This window comes from Acomys russatus, chromosome 7 (genome assembly GCF_903995435.1).
Source record: "Acomys russatus chromosome 7, mAcoRus1.1, whole genome shotgun sequence".
Lineage (NCBI taxonomy): Eukaryota > Metazoa > Chordata > Mammalia > Rodentia > Muridae > Acomys > Acomys russatus.
This window is the reverse complement of record NC_067143.1, coordinates 53,392,282-53,411,810: the sequence shown is the minus strand read 5'-3', so window position 1 is coordinate 53,411,810 and position 19,529 is coordinate 53,392,282. Positions and strand designations below refer to the sequence as shown.

General features: G+C 53.6%; 1 protein-coding gene across 2 annotated transcripts in view; it reads right to left on the bottom strand.

Annotated features, from left to right (window-relative positions):
- The window catches only part of Arap1 (ArfGAP with RhoGAP domain, ankyrin repeat and PH domain 1), a 115,272-nt gene that overhangs the window by 17,599 nt on the left and 78,144 nt on the right, over nucleotides 1-19,529 (bottom strand). The window contains exons 3-13 of one of the 2 annotated variants that reach the window (XM_051149068.1): nucleotides 18,691-19,237; nucleotides 8,288-8,466; nucleotides 7,726-7,790; nucleotides 6,948-7,072; nucleotides 6,676-6,825; nucleotides 6,383-6,452; nucleotides 5,994-6,114; nucleotides 5,360-5,562; nucleotides 4,847-4,953; nucleotides 2,850-3,049; nucleotides 928-1,013 (exon numbers count right to left, since the gene is read on the bottom strand). In XM_051149068.1, the coding sequence (XP_051005025.1) occupies nucleotides 928-1,013; nucleotides 2,850-3,049; nucleotides 4,847-4,953; nucleotides 5,360-5,562; nucleotides 5,994-6,114; nucleotides 6,383-6,452; nucleotides 6,676-6,825; nucleotides 6,948-7,072; nucleotides 7,726-7,790; nucleotides 8,288-8,466; nucleotides 18,691-19,199 (1,815 nt within the window). In that variant the 5' untranslated portion in view covers nucleotides 19,200-19,237. Of the gene's footprint in view, nucleotides 1-927; nucleotides 1,014-2,849; nucleotides 3,050-4,846; nucleotides 4,954-5,359; nucleotides 5,563-5,993; nucleotides 6,115-6,382; nucleotides 6,453-6,675; nucleotides 6,826-6,947; nucleotides 7,073-7,725; nucleotides 7,791-8,287; nucleotides 8,467-18,690; nucleotides 19,238-19,529 lie in introns of those variants that run through there. The other variant, XM_051149065.1, reaches the window with a different exon arrangement.

Here is a 19,529-nt window from a genome sequence, read left to right as displayed (position 1 = left end):
CTGTTCACCCTATCACAGGCACATCCTGGGCTCCCCACCCACTTGTTTAGAGTACCAGAGTCACAGCAAAGGACAAAGCAGAAAAACTCCCTGCCACTACGGACTCACTCAGGTTTTTTTTTTTCCCCCTCCCTGGGCCTCCGTGTCCTCATCTGTATCCTGGGTAATCCTAACTCAGGAATATTCTGAAAGACAATTTGTTAACAGAAGCAATGCTCTCAGCACTGGTGCCCCAAACACACAGTTTGGGCATGGGAAATGGATATGCCATACGCTTCCTGACTTAGGCGTAAGGCCCTGGATGGCAGGTCCCTTGCTCTGACCTCCTGCTTTGGATTCCCCATAACAACTTTCACACATACAGGCATGAGAGAAGCTCAAGTGCATAGGTCTAAACTTATGTACCCATGCATGCCTCAAACCATGCATTACATACACACTATGCACATGAATTCAGATGCGGTGAAAGCTCAGAGGCTCTGAGGGATGGGTGTGCACGGTAGAGAAACCCCCAGCTCAGCTACGAAAGGAGCAGGCTGGGTGGTCAGTATGCAGTGGTGGGATAACCCTCAGGCCCTTTATAGCCCAATCCAGGCCCTTAGTTTCCACAGGGCAACAGCTGAACTATATCAGGGTCAGCAATTCTCTAGACGGTCAAATAATTAGTTGTTTAGGTTTTTATGGAACACATACAAAGCTGTCAAATCTTTTTTTTTTTTAACAACCCTTTAAAACTGTAAAAACATTCTTAGCACACTGGCCAGTTTGCTGACTTTGCCAAAAACAGGCTTTTCCAAAATCTCCACCCACTAGACTATTGTGGAGCTCTGCTAGCTCCAACATGCTGAGGTCAGTGAGACGGAGCTTGGAGGATGGCTGTTGAGAGAGGAAACCCCCAAGCATGGGTGATAGGCAAGGCGTGCCTACCTGGATGAGTGTTTCCGTCCACACCTTCCTGTCCATCTTCAGGCTCCGCACCTTGGACACTCCAGCACCCAGGCCTCGGTGCTCCCCTGAAATGAGGGCCAGACACAGTTACTTGGGTACTCCCCTTCCCGTGAGCTCCTCAGGCAGGCCTGGAGCTAGTCTGCAGCTCCAGAGTTTAGTCACACACCCATTGGTCACTCCTTACCAGGCTTCCCTCCAGCCTCAGCGGGCCCTCCAGGCCACTTTCCCTACCAACAGACTGCTTTGTTTTTATTTTTGTTTTTCTGGTTTTTTTGAGATAGGGTTTCTCTGTGTAACCTTGGCTGTCCTGGACTCTCTTTGTAGACCAGGCTGGCCTTGAATTCACAGCGATCCACCTGCCTCTGCCTCCCAAGTGCTGGGATTAAAGGCGTGAGCCACCAACAGACTGCTTTGATGTGCAAATCCCTGCTCCACTCCATCAGCTGTTCCAGTGTAGATACAATTACGTTATCCCCGCTCCCCTGCCATCTCCAACTTCCTGCCTCAACTCTCCTCTCCTATCTCCCCACACTGGCTACGCCTTCCTGTCACTCAGGTCTCAGCTGACTTGTCACCTCCTCAGAGAAGCTATCCCAAACAAACAGCACCTTCTCTTCCCACCTCTTGCAATTCCAATACTTGTACTGGCTCCTGTGTTGTTTGCCCTCCCCGCTGCAACACAGCTGCACATGAGCGGGAGTCTGACCGCCTGGCTTTAGGTTTCCTCAGTGCCCAGAACAAACGCTCGAACACAATAAGCATCCGTCAGTGGAATCCAAGGAAAGGATAGAGTTGGAGATAGAAGAATGAAGCTTGCTGAGCTACCGGTCCAAGGAGGGACCCTAGGACAGGAGAAGGGATCTAGGGACACTAGAGATACCTGGCGCTGCCTGGCTCAAGCCCTGGCCCTGCATCCAAGCGCCATCTTAACTAGAGAACCTCACTGGCCACAGTCAGCCTGTGTCGGCTCCAGAAGCTGTTGCTTTCCTTATGTGATTTCCAGGGAAGCTGCCACTTATCTGCACACAGACCTCACGGTCCCAGGGCCTTAGTAGAGTCCCACAGGCCTAGGGGTTCTTCCCCAAGCTCAGTGACTCACTTCAGCTCTGTCCTTTCTCTCTTGGGTTCCTACATCAAAGCTCACCTTACCCCTGCAGCAATGCAAAACCACTGCCTGGGTACCGCCAGCTCTCAGGATAATCCAGTGCCCAGCATGCCCTACATAGGCAGCACATGCTAGGCCCTCGCTGCCTGAATCAACAGCGTGCAGTAAGCAGACGGCACATGCTAGACCCTGGCTACCCAAGTCAACAGGTGAATACACCTCGGGCCCCACTTTTCCCATATCCACCCTCCTCGGCCATGTTATCATGGGGACTTTCATATGTAACTTTCAAAACACACTAGAAGGCTCAGTGTTTCCTCTCCTACTCTTGGATGGTGACACAGTACACTCTTCAAACCCCCCACAACTCCCACCCCTGGGATCTCCAATCTCAGCTTCTGCCTACAAGCCAGAGTCTGGTCCACAGAGCTGACCATGTCCCTGGGTTCCTTGGCTTACATCCCTTCTGGGCAAAGCACTGGCTTTTCTCTCAGCCTGAAGCACCCTGGTGGGCCTGACTCTTGCATGCTTCTGATGTGACAAGGATACTGGATCTCAGTAGCCTGGGCTCTAAGCTAAGCTCACTTACTTGTCAGGTAACCCTGAAAAAAAAAATGCTTTCCCCTCTTTGTGTGTCCCCATCCCTGCGGAGAGACTTTAATCATGAGTTGAGGAGCAAAGGTCACTCCCAGAAGAATAGTTGATAATGCTGGAGCAGTGTTAGGAATAAGGGCTCTGGAATCTGCCGAACAGGTGACCCGCTGTCCAATGGCCAGCCTGCTGCACGCATACCCACCTGCACAGCGCTTGCAGATGACGACGCAGAGATTGATGGAGGCCCAGTCAGGCTGGGCGGCCCCGCAGTCAGCACAGAGCCTGTTGGGGGCTGCAGCCCAGATGCGCTCAGCCACCTCTGAGGTAGACAGGGCCTCTGCGATGGCTCCCTGCATGGCCTCCAGCCACCGTTCCTTCTCTAACTCTGAATCAGCCGAGAAGCTGGGGACACATAAGTAGGGGAACTGGTGGGAAAGGGCTTGCAGGGACTTGAGCGTCAGGAGGAGGTGTGGCTTTGGGAGCTCTGGGTCAGAAAAGAGATCGTCTTGGGAGCTGGGCAGTGGTGGTGCATGCCTTTAATCCCAGCACCCGGGAGGCAGAGGCAGGCGGATCGCTGTGAGTTCGAGGCCAGTTTGGTCTACAGAGCGAGTCCAGGACAGCCAAGGCTACACAGAGAGACCCTGACTCAAAAAAAAAAAAAAAAAAAATCATCTTGGGACTGGAGGAAAGATGAGTGTGAATAAACGAACAATGAAAAATAGGAGAAAAAGGGGGGGGAGTTAGGAAGAAATGGTGACAGAAAAGAAGGGCTGGACCAGGTGATGAAGCAGGATATGTGTTTAGGACAGAAAAGGCGACATGGCACACAGGCAAAGGACAGGAGTGCAGATTGGCAGAGAAGAACATGAGAGAGACAGGGGCAAGCGTGAGATAGGCAGGGCAGGCACAGGGCACTCTTAGGGCAGCGGAGCACCAGTCAAGGGTTTATATGGGATGGGAGAGGGAATACAAAAGTGTATGCCACCTTCAACCTCCTTCCTACCCCTGTCCCAGTGGTCACTCTGTCCCAGACAGAACTCCACTGGGCACCCAGTGTAGCAGCACAAGCCTTTGAGTCCAGCACTCAGGTGGCAGAAGCACAGAAAATCTCTGTGAGTTCAAGACCAGCTTTGTCTATATAGTGTTATTCCAAGACAGCCAGGGCGATATAGATAGACCTTGACTTTAAAAAAAAAAAAAAAAAAAAAAAAGCCACGGCCTCTTGCTCCTTGAGGTGAGAAGCCATATCTGGACAGCAAATACAGAACTCTCTTCCTTCCTACAAAAGGTCCCTCTGCTGCCACCACCAACTGCAAGTCACACAGCAGTGTCCAAGTGATGGCCATGAGTGCCTCTTTGGGACAGGAGCTGAAGATGGCCTCTGCCATGACAGCCAAAAGAGGAACTCAAAAGCTGCCAGGGCTCAGGTAAGCAACGAGCGCCCCCACCCCACTGCAGCAAGCCCTGTAGGCCCAGGTGGTACAGGCCCTTTCTGCCGAGCATCCATCAGCCTTGCTACGGTTGGTGACAGTGACAGTAACCAGGGAGCACAGTGGCCTCTGCAACTGACAGAAAGGGAAACCCCAAGGTGGCCGGCTGCAGATGTTGTGGTCACTAAGGATTATGGCAAAGAATTACACAGCCGACATCATAGGATATTTTGAATGTAAGAAATGGACAAACACCAACTTAGCTCTTGAGGTCAAAAGTCACTGCTCTGCTATCATGATGGATAGAGCAAAGCCACTGAGACTGACAAAGAGTAATGAGGCAGAGGCCAGGGGGCCTGGATGGTGACAGACATGGAGAGGGGACAAAGTAGAGTCCAGTAGGTAGGTAGACAGTGACATGAGGCAGAGAAGGACCAAGGGGAGATGTCCCAAGAGACAACAGGCACATAAGCAGGTGTGAGAGCCCACAGGCTCAGGGTTGGGGTTGGCAGCGTGGCACTACAGAGTGATTCTCTGTGTCTCAGGCCAGGGAGTGGGTACCAGGTGCTGGTGGGACACCTCATGACCAGTGTGGTGGGCAAAGAGAACAGAGCTGGCCAGATGGAGGTGGGTGAAGAATTCTGAAAGACAAAGGCAGACAGGTGAGCAAAGCAGACCTGCTCCATGAGGTAGCGCTGGAAGGAGGGTGGAAGGGGGGGCGTGGATACCAAGAGGGTGCCCATGAGCCAAAGGTGGAGCAGGAGCTCACCTGAAGATGCGGTAGGGGGTAGTGAGGTCAAAGCTGCGCCGGTCCGCTTCTTTCACGTTGCCCACGTTCATGTCAATGAAGGTGATGCCAATGCCCAGATGAAACTCCTAATGGGTGGGCGGGAAGGGAGGAAGGCAAGGCTCACAGCAGGACTTACGGTGCTGGACAGGGAATAGGGAAACGGGGTCCCTAGGGACTAGGAAAAGCCTAGGAGGAGGGACTCAGGAATCTAAGCAGGGACAGGAGCCTGAACTAGAACAAACGAGTGGGGGGGGGGGCGGCAGAGGAGCTGAGTGGGACAGGATAGGGACTGGATGGAGATGAGGCACAGGCAGACAAGGGAAATGGTGAATGCTGGCCCAGTGCAGGAAAGGCTAGAAGGGAAAGTCCTGGGTGTAGATCCTGGGCAGGACCAGAGAGGGGACCAGGTGGACAGGAGTGGGTGGGGCAGGGAAGCAGACAGGATGTGTACGGGGCGAGGAGAGCTCAGGGGCCCGGTAGAGCCCTCCGTACCTCCAGATTCTTATAGAGCTGTACTTTGTCCCCAACTACAGCCACGTAAAGCTTATTCTTGAAGCCTCGAAGCTCCAGGCTGCCAGCGCGGTCAGGCTGCTCAGTGCCTCGAACTCCCAACACAGAAGCACTGGAGAGCCGCATGCGGGCTCGCTGCTCAGCCACCGCCTGCTGCAACGCCTGCATCCACTCATTCCGCTCCACTGCAAAATGGCACACAGGTGCCGTCTGAGCTCAGCTGGCAGGGACCCCTGGGGCCTCCTGGCTCTAGGTTGCTTAGAAATCACTTCTGCTATAGGAATCCCACTGGTTGGGTCTGTCACTTTGCTAGACTTCTCTGGCTTGGACAACGTAGGTTACAATGCCACCCTGTGTGGCTCACACTGGGCAAGCCACCACAACTGTTGGAGACTGCATTCCGCCATACACGCTGATATGTGTTTCTGTGGTGCCGGGAGTGTCTGGGAAGGAGCTGGCTACAGTCTGTATCTCCTTCCTTCTCCCCCACCCCAAACAGGGATAGTGCCTCCACTGCTATGACGTGTTAGGGAGCAGACATGCATTGTTCCCTTCTTACTCGCGCGCGTGTGCATGACACACACACACACACACACACACACTCCTAAACTCCCACCATCACTCTCTGCCCGAAAGGCGAAGGTCCGACTGTTTGTGATCACTTCAAACTTCTGGTCTCCGATAGCAGCTACTCGGCAGATGCAGGCTACAGGGACAAAGCGCTTAGAGTAGGCATCCTGGGGGAGAGAAGAGCTGCACTTCAGAGACCCTAGAGCTGGTAGCCAATGCTGCCGAAATGAGGGCTGCAGGCCTATCTTCTGCAGGTGGCTGGGGGTCAGCCTGTGCTGGCACTGATCACTACCTTCAGCCAGCCCACAGACCAGGACCCCCCCACACACAATGAAGGTCAGCTAAGGACTCTGCCTAAAGCAATGCTGCGGTTCAGCCTAGGCCTAGGCAGGGGCAAGGGACAAGGGGCAAATGAGGAACGGACGGAGCCCTCACCTTGTTACTGTCAAAGTATCGCAGGTGATCAGCATCCAGTCTCACCCATCGCTTCTGATAGATATAAGACCTAAGCAGGCAGAGAAGGAAGGGGGGGTCCCACCGTTACACCCAGTCCCCCTTTCCCAGCACAGGTGAGATCATCCTGTGGTTACCAACGGTTACGGTGTGTGGGGAGGAGAAATTGCTCAATGATCTTGGACCCCTCTGACTTTTGGATCTATGACACCAGTATCCTGGAGCACAGCTTGTGCCCATGCAGACACTAGAAGGGGCTGGCAGGCCTCACTCACCCCTGTGGTGGGTTCTTGTCCAGCCAGCCAGCCTTGATGACTGGAGTGATGGGGGTAGAGCCCCCAGGCAGCTCATCCATGGGGTGCAGTGGGAGATCCGGGATTAGGCTGCGTAAGGGTGGATTCAGGCCACCGGTGGGCCACCCGCCACTAGGATGAGAGAAAGGAAGGAGGGCAGAGAGGCTGAGGGCTTCCTCAGGCTAGGACTGTGATAGACGGGTAGGCTAGGTTGGGCTTTGGAAAATGAGGGCAGCTGAATGGGGGATACTCACTTGGGGATACCCTCATAGGCGTGGTCATCCTCATCCTCTGCATCATCCCCAGACAGCTCCTCCCCCTCGCTCAGCAGACTAGCCACACGCACGGCCCGTGGGACTCGGCTTGGCAGGGGCTCCTCCTGGCACGCGCATGCGTACACACACACACACACACACACACACACACACACACACACACACACAGGACTACTCAGTGTCACAGTTTCCCCTCAATCCCAGATCACACCCCGCTGGCTGCCACGCCCACTTGTCTACCCCATCCTCAACCCTCAACTCAGCACTTTTACTTCTGTTTCTGCACCCTTCCTCCAGAAGCTGAGGCTACAGAGAGAGCAGGGTGACGTGACAGGGGATCAGGAAAACTGTTGGCAAACATGCATCTAGGGAAGGGAGCAAGAGAAGGCCAGGGAAACAGAGGAAGACTTGGAGGTAGAGAGACACAAGATACATTCAAGAGAGAAGGTGACGACGCAGAAAGTGAAACAGACGAGAGAGAGGGACAGCTACTCCAAGGCAAAAATCACCAACAGAACACACAACACCCAGCTAGAGTACCCAAGCTTGGAATAGAAGTCATGGACCAGAAAGTTGTGGACCCCCCAGGGTAACTATATGTCAAGACAGTAAAGCAGAAAGGGGGTGGGAGGATGGGGGGGGGAGTACCCACTCTGCTAGGGGAGGAGATCCTGGGGTCTCTAAGGCCAATGAGCAGCCAGCCCTCCCTCCACAACACAGGCAGCCAATGCAACCCCAACTACTGTGCCCTGCCTACCTTGGTCATCACGCTGGCCGGGGGCCCCGACCCCTCCTCTGGGACATCATCATAGTCTGAGTCGTCTGGTAAAAGAGAGTGAGTGGGAGGCTCAGAAGCCAGGAGCTTGACCTCCTTCCTCTAAGGTGCACTAGAACTTGGCTTCACCAAGGCCACTCCCAGGCTAGGATAGACTCCCACCCCCACCCAGGCCTGACTTTCAACAGAAAGGCACAGGGACAGGAAGTGCTATTTATACTGAAGGAAAGGCAGGGCCACCACAAAGGAGCCTGACCAGGCAGCAAGCTTGGGAGTCAGGGGTGGGGACTGTCCGAACAAGGCCTACAAGGCAAGAAGAACTAAGATGAGCCAGGAGTGGAGGCCAACGGTCACTCAGCTGGTGAACTTGGCCGCCTCAAGGGTCAGCCATGATCATGCTTTGCAAGCAGGAGACAGGGAGGAGAGACTGCAAATGCTCTTTGAGACGGCTCAGGACACCAGGCAGAGGGAGAATGCCCACTACACGCTCTCCATGGCTGACTCCAGGACACCACCCAGAACCCAACAGCCCTAGAGCACTCACCAAACTCAGGGATCAGGCGGGAAGGCTTGGGAGGGATGGCTGGAGGACAGGGAGGAGGAGATGGAGGTTGCAGGGGCCCCTGGGGGAAGGGAGGCAGGAGGGTGGGCAGAGTCTCTGCGGGCTCCGGCTGGGGACGGGGTAACACTGGTCGCAGCAATGACTCCTCCTTAGAGGGAAAGCTGAGAACAGAACCAAAGTTGGATGTCAGTAGGCAACAGCCAGGGTTCTGACCCACTGAGGCCCCGCTCACCTAGGCAAACACCCTCCCGACCCAGACTCCAGCCTGCCTCACACAGCCCTCAGTCAGAGCACTCTCATTTAGGGCAGCATCTTCCCAGCCTGTATGTGCTGGTCACTCTGCCCCAGTGCTTCAGCTTTTAGCTGTGTACCCACAGGACCTCCAGGCTGACAGAGAGAAAAGGCCTGAATGGGGAGGCAGAGAAAGAAGGCTGCTAAGGAGAGGTAAGTTTTCACAGGTGCCACGGAGGGCAGAGGGAATCTGCTGGCTGATGAGATGGGATTGAAACAGGCACTGAGGCCAGGGCTGAAGACACAGAGCAGACCAGGGAGTCTCAGAGCCTGATTCCTAAGGCTCAGACTGTGGTCTCTGGGCCAAGGCCCTCTTCGGTTTTGGGTTTTTTGTTTGTTTGTTTGTTTGTTTTTGGTTTTTGGTCCACATTCAGAAATTCACTATTTCCTGGTGACCTCAGATTCTTCAAGCTCATCTCCACTGTCACTCTCCCAGAGCCTGCTTCAAGCACCCAGTGCTTTCCTGTCACAGTTTTCCTGTCATCATTTTCTTGTCATCTTACCCTGGCGATGAATGTCTCCTGAAGGGCTTTGTCATCCAGGACACAGGTTTGAACCCCACCTTGTTACCGTCATTTCTGTTTGTCCTGAGCTAAAAGCCTAACCTCTCTGGGTCTGGGTTTCCCCTTCTGTGGAGTAGGCGCTCTTCTTGGGGGGCAGAGAGGAGGAGGAGTAACTGAGAGAGCGGGTCACATATGGGCACACAGGATCCTCAGTGTCCAGCAGTGAGAATGGCTGCTGAGTCCTGGGGGCCTGGCCCACCAGCTCTCTCTGCCCACATCCACCAAGGGGTGAGGAAGGGACATCAGAGTGGGCAGTTTCCTCCCAAACCCTGGTTACTTTAGGCCTGGTCTCTTCCCCAGTGTTCCCAGCAGTGGGGAGCAGCAAGTGACTGCTGTTATGCAAGGAAGTCTTTGAGTGACTGGGTCACTTTGAATCCACCAGGTCCCCTCTCCCTGCTCCTTGTAGGAGCAGCCCTGCCTCCATACCATATCTCCCCAGCCCCACCTTCCGGTTTCCCTAGACCCTGCTGTTCTTCCTGGCGCCTAGTCAAAATTATATTCTTCACAGAATGTTCCCTCCTGCCGCATACTCTGTTAGCATCTAAGCCAAAAGAAGCCACCTCTCCTACCACAGGCTTCTTAGAATGTGTCTGTTTCCAAATAGTTTGAACTACAGCCATGCAGACAGGGAGGGCACTTCCTGTGGACTCATGACCTGCATGAGGTGCTGTAGCCAGCAGCCCAGCTACCCACACAGCACTGCCTTGACCATATCGCTCTGTGTGGGAACTGCAGGAGAAACTGTCAGCAGCAAATTCTACCACGGGGGGGGGGGGGGGGGGGGGGGGGGGGGGGTACAGGCTCCAAAGCATAGTGACCTGCAACTGAGAACACATGTACTTGTGGGTCCACTAGACTGCACACTGGCCCCTTGGAACAAGACATTTCTGAGACGGACTAGCTCCCCATGAGTCATGTGCCCACCGATCCAAGACTCTCACCTCTGAGCTGTCACCTGCAAGGGTCACAAAGAATGTGCAGACTGTGCTGTAATGGCTGTCATGTCCCCTGCGGCTACCCTGATAGCAAGCTGCTCTCTATACCCTGCCTACCTCTCTGAGAGCAAAAGAAGGTGGTACCGAGAGTCTCATGTCCCTTTGTGAGCACTGCACCAGGCTGCCTCCTGAGTTGACCCTGAGTCTCTTTACAGGAGGGAAAGCATTTGACTTTGAGATGCCCAAATGCAGAGCTTGGCTGAGTATGGTAGACAGGTGGGTGGAAAACAGGAGGAACCATCTGTTGACAGACTCGCAACAAGCTGAGCGTTCTGGTTGCATGAGAAACACACGAATGATTAAATGACCACTAAACACCTGCGTGCAGACCTGCCCAACAGCATGCTTGGTGCCTGGCCCCACCTAGTCAGTGCGATGTCCCTAGCCTTCCGGATGAGCACCGCAATCCACCATCACACAGCGGCTTCCAGGAAGAAGGGGCTGTGGAGGCCGTACTCAGGAGTCAGCAGACCGTGAACTAGAGGAAGTAGGGAGTCCTACCCTCCAGTGAGTGTGGCTTCTTAATGCCACTCTCCTTCCTTAATGGGCCTCAGGGGTGGAGGGTGGCGATAGTGTGCCCCCTTGTTCCTCATCCTCAGGGGCCAGGCAAGCACAAGCCCTCCCCCACCGTGTCCACCCCCACCACAGCCCTGAGACTTGCTACCTGCAAGCTACTCATAACCCTTGCAGCAAGAAACCTCCACGATAGCCAGACTGCCTAGCAACAGGGCATCTAGTACTGCTGAGTCAGGGCCAGCAAAGGAGAAGTGAGGTCAGAAGGGCACAGCTTGTGGGAAATCCCCAGGGGAGGGGGCAGCACCCCCTACCGAGAACAGAGCCTGGGGGAGTACCCCTGGAGCAGCTCCTGGGTATCTGCTCTTCATTAACAGTCCCAGGTTGCTCCAGTCTCATGTGCTGCTCCCGGGCCTCAGACCAGCCCTGAGTACTGGTGAATAGCCCCTCCTGGCCTCTGCTCACCATGCTCTTCCTCCTCCGACTTCTACCCACTCCCAAGCCAGAGAAGCACCCTCTGTGCCTCCAAATGCAGCCCCCCACAGGCCATGGCAAAGGTGCCCCCTGACCCCTTCTTAGCCCCAAATCTGCTGTCCTTCGGTCCTTTCTCTAGCTAAGGGGCACACGGCCCATCTAGTCCAATTAGCATGCCATTCACAATAGGGGTGAGCACTTGGGACAGGGGGTGACTCATCTCAGCATGAGTTCTTAGCCCAAGAAGTCTAACCCTAGAGATTAGAGGGAATGCCCAGGGATCCTGTACCCAGGGCCAGGGGACATATAAGGGCCCCAAGTCTAAATGGATGAGATTAGAGTTCACCCATCACCAATAGTGTGAACCAGAAACTTGAGGCTCGGCCAATGACCATTATGGGATGACAGGCACACACAGCCTGTCATGGGCACAATGTGGCTGCTCCGGTTTGGGTTTGAGTCCCAGAGCTCAGTCAGTACTTTTAAGCCTCAGTTTCCCCTCTGACTAACCTACAAGCTCACTCACACTGTTGTCACATGGTATAGCACGGTTTCTTACACAGACTGTAGCCAAAGGACTCATAGGCCCACAGGCTAGGCCACATACTGCGTTATAGCCTTCTCCTTCTCCAAATGCCCTGGGGTCGCCACCCCCTAATATCCACCACCAGCCAGAGAAAACCAAGGCTCACTTAGAAGGCAAGAGGGCTGCAGAGAGGGCAGCCTAAATGTCAAGCCGACTTTGGATTAATTCTCCATCCCCCATCCATTCACTTCCCAGCCCTCTATAAAATGCTATTCTGAGCCGGGCAGTGGTGGTGCCCACCTTTAATCCCAGCACTTGGGAGGCAGAGGCAGGCGGATCGCTATGAGTTCGAGGCCAGCCTGGTCTACAAAGCGAGTCCAGGATAGTCAAGGCTACAAAGAAAAACCCTGTCTCAGAAACAACAACAACAAAAAGTTAAAAGAAAAAAAAAAACTATTCTGCAGTCTATAAATATTTACTTATTTGGAGCTGGAGAGATGGCTCAGCAGTTCCTGAGGTCCTGAGTTCAATTCCCAGCAACCACATGGTGGCTCACAACCATCTATAATGTGATCTGATGCCCTCTTCTGGCATGAAGGTGTGCATGCAAGCAGAGCACTGTGCATAATAATAAATAACTTAAAAAATATTTACTTATTTATCTTTAAATCATATGTTTGTGCACATTTGTGTATAAGTGTGTACACATGAGTTAGTTACCTGTGGAGGCCAGACAATCCCCTGGAGTTCCAGGTGATTGTGAAGCACCCCAAGTGGGTCCTGTGAGCTGAACTCAGGTCCTCTACAGGAGCAGTATGCATTCTTAACTTCTGGGGCATCTCCACAGTCCCAAGCAGTCTATTAACATGCACTTCAAAGCCTTTGCATACTGCATTCCTTTCATCTCAAGTACCTGTCTAGTCAAAAGATGTACTCTTTTGGTTGAAAAGAGTACTCTTCCTTAAAAGATGGATATCCCACATCCTCCACTTCTACTGTGGGCTTTCCCTCACGCCTCAAGATTCTTAGGGGCTTCCTTGGGGCTCCCCCAGCCTCCATGCTACTTTATTTTTAAGATTTATTTAAGTTTATGTGTAAATGTATATGAAAGTACGCCACATGTATGCAGTGCCCTCAGATGTCAGAAAAGACATCAGATCCCCTGGAACTGAAGTTACCAATGGCCTGTGAGCCACCATGTAGGTTCTAGGATTTGAACCTGGGTCTCTGGGAGACCAGCCAGTGCTCTTAACTACCGAGCCACCTCTCCAGACCACCTCCATACGTCTGATCATTCTGCATGGCTGTATCCTTCAGTGTTTGGTTCACTGAGATAACCTCAGAGGCCAAAAGACCCAGACTACATCCCACCCCTAAAATATTCCATGGGCCTTAGAGAGAGCGACCCAGGCTAGTGCTACGACTCTCACCAGCACAGCTGCAAGAAGAGGCCAGGCCCAGTGATCTGGGAACATCTGTCTTTCCTGATGTCCCCTTCCAGCAGTGAACTTTCCCAGCTGCCCACTTCCTCCTCAGCAGCTGGGGCCTTACTCCTGCACTCCTTGCTTCCTCCATGCCACTTCCGTGCTTCCTCCTCCACCACCAGCTGCTGCCATGCATCCCCGGCTCTGACCCTGCCCATGTCTGCCCAGGTTGCAGTGCACAAAGCTCGTGTCAGGCCTCCTTTGCTGGACCAGAGACCTGCAGCCTGCACGCCACTTCACAAGGAGGGGCTGCAGCTAGTACGATCTCAACAGCCACCCTGTCAGCATCCTGCTCTAGAAAGGCTGCAGCCCCAACCCACCCTAACCCTAACCTAGAGTTCAGCACGCAACCAAGGCCCTGTAGCCCTGGGCACGTCTTCCTGGGCCAGGGGCTCCCCTTGCTGAGCACCACCGTGAAACAGGCTTCTGCTGGGACTTTTTACATGGACTGACCCCAAGCCATCAATTCCCTTTCGCTTAAAACATGCTTCTCCCTTCAGGAAACCCACCCCCTTTAGTTAACACAGCCTGCTGGGTACCGGACAATACTCCACTGCCTGACCCCTGCTGAGCTGCCCCACAAATCGGTCCTGCTGTGGTGGGCAAGAGGCAGGTAGCATCTACATGCCATTCAGCTCCGTACACACCCTGAGTCTGGCCCTACCGTCTCCCTGAGGACAAGAAGAACAGGTTGGCCCATGGCAAGCTTTCAGACAGGGCCCCTCCCCCACCACTTCTGGTGCCCAGTCCAAAGTAGAGGCCATTATGTGTCCCTAGTGACCGAGGGGTGCTGGGTCCATTAGGGATTCCTGGTAACTGTCAGGAGGGGAGGTTGACCTTGTAGTCATCAAGTGCCCACCAACCACCAACCCTGGCCAGCAAGGGAGAAACTACACAAATGAAGTGCCAGCCCTCTGCAGGTAGGTCCCTGTCACCCAGGGCTGGAAGTAAGGAGTTTAAGACAGGCAGCAATCTTGAATTGGACAGTGCAACAAGCTAACCTAAGTCTCCCCACAAGGTAACTGCTTCATGGTAGAGGGAACTGGGAACGGATGCCAGGACAAAACGGGTGGGCATCAGAGGCCCAAAGGGCAGGGATACCTACTACACATGCACAGGAGAACAATCTGTGTGGCAGAGTCTGGCAAAGAACCAGAAAACAGGGACTGGGGATCCCCAGTGGATCTAGGAGAAGCTGATGAGGAGACACAGAGAGGAGGAAGAAAGGGGAGGTGTTATAAAGGGGCAGCAAAAAACCAGGAGAAGTAGAGAAAGGAAAAGAAAAGTCTAAGCAAACCAAGGGGCAGCGGAGCACCCTGGAAAAGCAGCTCAGAAAGTGACAGCCAGACAAGAGGGACTCCTGTCCTCTCAGACCTCCCACCTGCTCAACCCCCTAGGCAGGGCTCCCCCTCACTCACCCTCGGAGGCCTGTTGACTCCTGGGCCTAAGAACTCTGAGGCTCCAATCAGGTGGACCCGTGCGTGCCTGGAAGCCTATGTGGCCAGAATCCCTATTGTCAGTTATGTCTGAGTCATGTTCCCTTGGAGGTGTGAGCCCCAGGTATGTCTTTACACACCTGTGGGTGGTGTCTCTGAATGTGTGTAAATCACTTCTCAAAGTGTGTGTGTGTTTCTAAATATAATCATAAATCTGCGGGTGGGGAGGTGAAGGAGATGGCGGGAGAGAGCGTGAGAGAGAGAGAGAGATAGTGTGTGTGTGTGTGTGTGTGTGTGTGTGTGTGTGTGTGTGTGTGTGTGTGTATCCAGCTCTGGTCTTTGCTTCCTGCTCTCTGGTTCTCTCCCACCCCCTTCAGCCTAGGCCAACACACTTCCTGAAAACACTGAGGGAGGGAGAGAAAAGTCACCCATAATCCCCTGGGGCAGACACTTCCTCCCCGCCCCTCAGGCCACTTGAGCACAGCACCGTCCAAACAAAAATGGGAGAATCAGCCCCGTCCGCTGGTGCCCTGAGGCCTCACAGGGTAGAAGTTCAGGAATCCCTGATTGCTGCTATCCCTTACAGTGGATCTCCCCGACCCCACCCCCTGAAGGAGGCCCAAAGAGGCTGCAAAACAGGCTTTCTGAAGGGAACAGTTTCTGCCCCAGCAACAGGTGATCCGTCTTCAGAAAGACCAATGATTGGCTGGGTTGCAGGGCACTTGGGGTGTAGAAGGGAAACTTTGCAAGGTGTGACTCCAGGCGGTAGCTGCCCGCTCTAGGCAAATACTTCCTTTCTCTCAAACATCTCTAGATATCCAAATACCAGAAGAGGAAGCTTAGACCTACAGAGAGTTGGAAGGGGCTGTGTGGAGTGGTTCTGGGACCCTTGATAAAAAAAACAAAAAACAAAACAAAACAAAACAAAAAAAAGATTCCTCTGTGACCCAGTGAGTTCTGAGGGGTTTGTCTCTGCCTCCTAAAGCTGAGTGGACAGGGACGTGGACAGGGCCAGGGCCAGGAGGCAGGATCTGAAAGCTTGGTTTTTCCCTGGGGGAAGGGTGGCTTTGAGCAAAGCGCTTCCCCACCCCCGACCCCACCCCTCAGCCAGTTCTCTGTCACTGATGGCCACAGGCTGTATCACAGGTGTGGAGGTGAAAAGTGGAGTTGTCCCAGGCCACATGGGAGCCTGGCTCTGAAAGCCCTCAGCCTGGCCAGGCAGAAAGGAGAGAGCCCCACCCTTGCTTGTTTTCTAGCAGCTTACAGCTTTTCTGTGGCCTTGGATACCATCAGTTTCTTACGTCCCACCAGCATCTGTGACCGCGTCTCCTTCCCCAGACAGGGGGATAACACGAACTGGGGGAAAGGGCTTGCAGTGGTGAGCTCACTGCCCTTCAGCTCTATGACCAGTTACAGCTGTGTCTGCAGACACCCAAGCTCAGCCCCTGCTGTGTGAAAGCGCCTCGCAGCACTGGCCTTTCACCTCCATGACATGTGCAAAGGGCCCATCACGTACTCATCGCCAGAGCTGAGGATTTGACGGTAAAGGAAACTGACAAAGATCCCACGGTCCTAGGAGAGCTGACATTCCAATGGCTCTTGGCAGCATATGTGCACACATATGGGCACAGTGACTCACACTTGACAGTACACAAACAATAAATGTGCCAGTTCACTTACCCAAATAGCATCTGCACACTATTAACAACGTAATCTTAGCAGTGCAATCCCCATAGCAGCAGTACCCTCTGGCACAAGTATGTGCGCACTCAGCCTTGAAGCATCACACACACAGAGCCTGTCACCCCTGAAACTGTACAGATCCCTGTACCTATTAGGATCAAGTGCAGCCACCTGCAGAACCAGCACAAACATGCAAAGTATACAGATATGCTACCATCCTGAGGCTGGCCAAGTGTGTGTGTGTGTGTGTGTGTGTGTGTGTATACACATACACATGTGGTGCACAGACAGGCAGACAGCCAAAACATCCATAGGCATAAAATAAAAATGAAAAAACAAAATCTAAAGACTTTGTATATCCACAAGCTGAGGACTGCAGATGCCCATGACTCCTAATGTCATATCCTCAGGGCGCAGGACCCCAGGCCTGGCGCCACTCTACCCTAAGGAGTGCTCCCAAACTGTGAGGATCAAAGAAGGCTCCTTGCAACCTATGGTCCCACATCCATGGATTCAACAAACTGCAGATCAAAATACGTAAGCAACCCCACATCTAGGCTGACAGCATGCAGATTTTTCCCCTTGTCCCCACTCCCTAACCAATGCAGTGCGGTAACTACCCAGAAGATTTGCAGTACACGAGATGGGGCTGGAGACGTAGATCAGTGGTAGAGCACACCCCTAGCACACGCAAGGCCCTGGGTTTGACCCCTTAGGCACAGAAAAACAAACAACAAAGCCAACCAACCAACTACAACAACAACAACCAAAGCACACAGATTTCTTGCAAGCACTACACCATTTTATGACACCCCTATTGAGGGGCCAGATGCTTTACTTAGGGGCTCTGACTCCCCTGTTTAGTCTGTAGCTCTGAAAGTGGATGATTTTTATTCTACTCTGCAAGTTTCCTGAACATGAATAAGTATCAGGGGAACCACAGGGGGCCCAGAGAGGGCAGACAGGGCATCAGGCCTGGAAGGCCGAGGGTGGGAACCCCATCCTTGCTTTTCCCTGATTTGCTTACACCTTTGACTATATAGCCTAAAATCCTATCCCAGCTGAATTCTTCCCGTTGGTCTCTTCTGAAGGCCTCTCCCTTCACAAAACATCTCCAGAGGGTGGCCCTGGTTGGGGAGAAGGAAGAGGAGAAGGGACATGGGATGGTGAGTTTAGGGTACTCTGAATTCAGAGCAACTATGAATGGGCTCCCCCCTCCCCATAGATTTTCTCCTTTGTGGAGGAGAATGGCCACTAGAGGGTGCAATAGACCAAGAACCATGAATCTCTAGCGTGGCTACAGGGCCCCATCCAGGAAAGGACACCTTCTTGCGCTTTCTTCCATCAACTGAATCTCATAACTTTAGACTCGGCTTGGTCTAGAAGGTCCCTGCCTCACTGTTCCTCTCCAAATGGAGAAAACCTCCCAGACTTTCCCCACAGGAGCACGTCCTTCCCCCCCCCCACACCCCCCTCCCAAGTATGTGGCTGCAAGGACCCAGCTAGTCTCTCCCTCTATATCCAGTTTCCAGCTTAAAATCAGAACATGATCATCACCCCCCTTAGAAGGCTTGCTGCAGGGACAAGCGACACCCCCCCCCCCCACACACACACACAAACACACTGTCTAGCCATGCCAAGGACAAGAGACCTCTGTCAGCACATCCCTTCCAAAATCCAAAGGATTGTCATTACCCCCAAGCATTTGGCACCCTGTCCTTAGATGCGTCTCTGGCTGGCACCTGAGCCAACAGCTGGAAGGGAGGAAGAATAATTGCAATGTGCAGAGAAAGAGGGAAAAGTCTCAGGAAAGCAAGGAGAGGAGCCAGGGAGAGGAAAAAGAATCCTGAAGGGGAGGCAGAGAAAGCGGACTGTGGCTCAGGCAGGTCCTGGGATCTGGTGAGATTTGTCAAGTACAGCATTGGGGTGGGGGGAGGGGGGTGAGGAGAGACAGGGAGTAGTACAACAGACAGAAGCACCCCAACTTCACAGCACACCCCAACTCCACACCTGAGCCACCATCCCACTGTTGCAAATTTCTCCACACCTCAGCTCCTAGCGGCAGGGTACACCCTGATCTCCAGAGCATCTAACAGGCCAGGTGCCCCAGTGAACTCAGATGTTCCCCCAAACTTTCTTCTGTTACTGGGCCACCCTCAGTGATGGCACCACCACCCACTTGCGGGAATAGACCCCTGGGGGAGGCCACTGTGGCTCCCCCGTCCTCTCTGCACATACATCTAGGTATCCTTAAGCTCTGGTCATCCTTGGGCCCAGGCCTCACCCCACTCTGCCCTGCTCAGTCCTGGCCCTGCTCCCTATTTTCTAAGCTTGTGTCCCCACAAACTGTCAGTCATTCCTCTAGTCCTGGCCCCTCTATACTCTAGGATCTTCCACCCACCAGCAGTGATATCACTCACCTGGCCTGTGGGTGGGGGGGTCCAGTGCGAGGAGGTACAGGAGGAACACTCTGTTCCACGGAATGTCTCTTGGCAGGCAGTGGAGGCAGCACAGGGTCTGGAGCAGCTGTGGATGGGGGAGTGAAGCAGGCAGGTGGGAGGCAGCTCCTGCGGGGAGGAATCGGTGGGATTGCAGGTAGCCCTTCATCTTCTCCAGTTGTGGGTAGTGGCTCAGGTGGCGTGACAGGCACAGGTGGCGAACGGAAGATGTGTCGCTTCATGGGCACAGGCCGTGGGGCAGGGCGAGGTACAGGGGCCGGAGGTGCATGGGCACGGAGCAGACCAGCCAGGATCCGGCGGCGGTGGCCAGGGAGGTGCATGCCCATGTCCAGCAGGCCAGCATCAGTGAGGCCTTGGCATTCGGTGGCCCACAGCAGTCCATGCTGTTCAAAGAGTGTCGTGTACTGCTCCAGATGCAGAGCCCGCAGCCACTCGGCCACTGACAGGGTGGCATCGCTGCTCTCTGCCATGGCTTCTGGCAGTAGAAGGCCCAGAGCCAGGCTCAGACCTGAAAGAGAAGGTCACAGTTGAGAGAGGCACAGCAACCCAGGAACCATGGCCAGCAGTGTCCCTCTGTGAGATTCCATACTGTGCCAGTAGGCATCCTGAGTGTCATCATCTCAAATGCAGAATTCCAAAAGATGAAAGCCATTAATCCTCAAAGATGAAAGCCTTCAATGCTGAAATCCCCAGATGACATTCACACAATGTAAGTTCTTTTCTTCTGTTAGTGGTGGCTTTGGAGTTTTGGGACAGGATTTTGTTACATGCCTCTTTGACTCTAGCCTTGAACTAGCCCT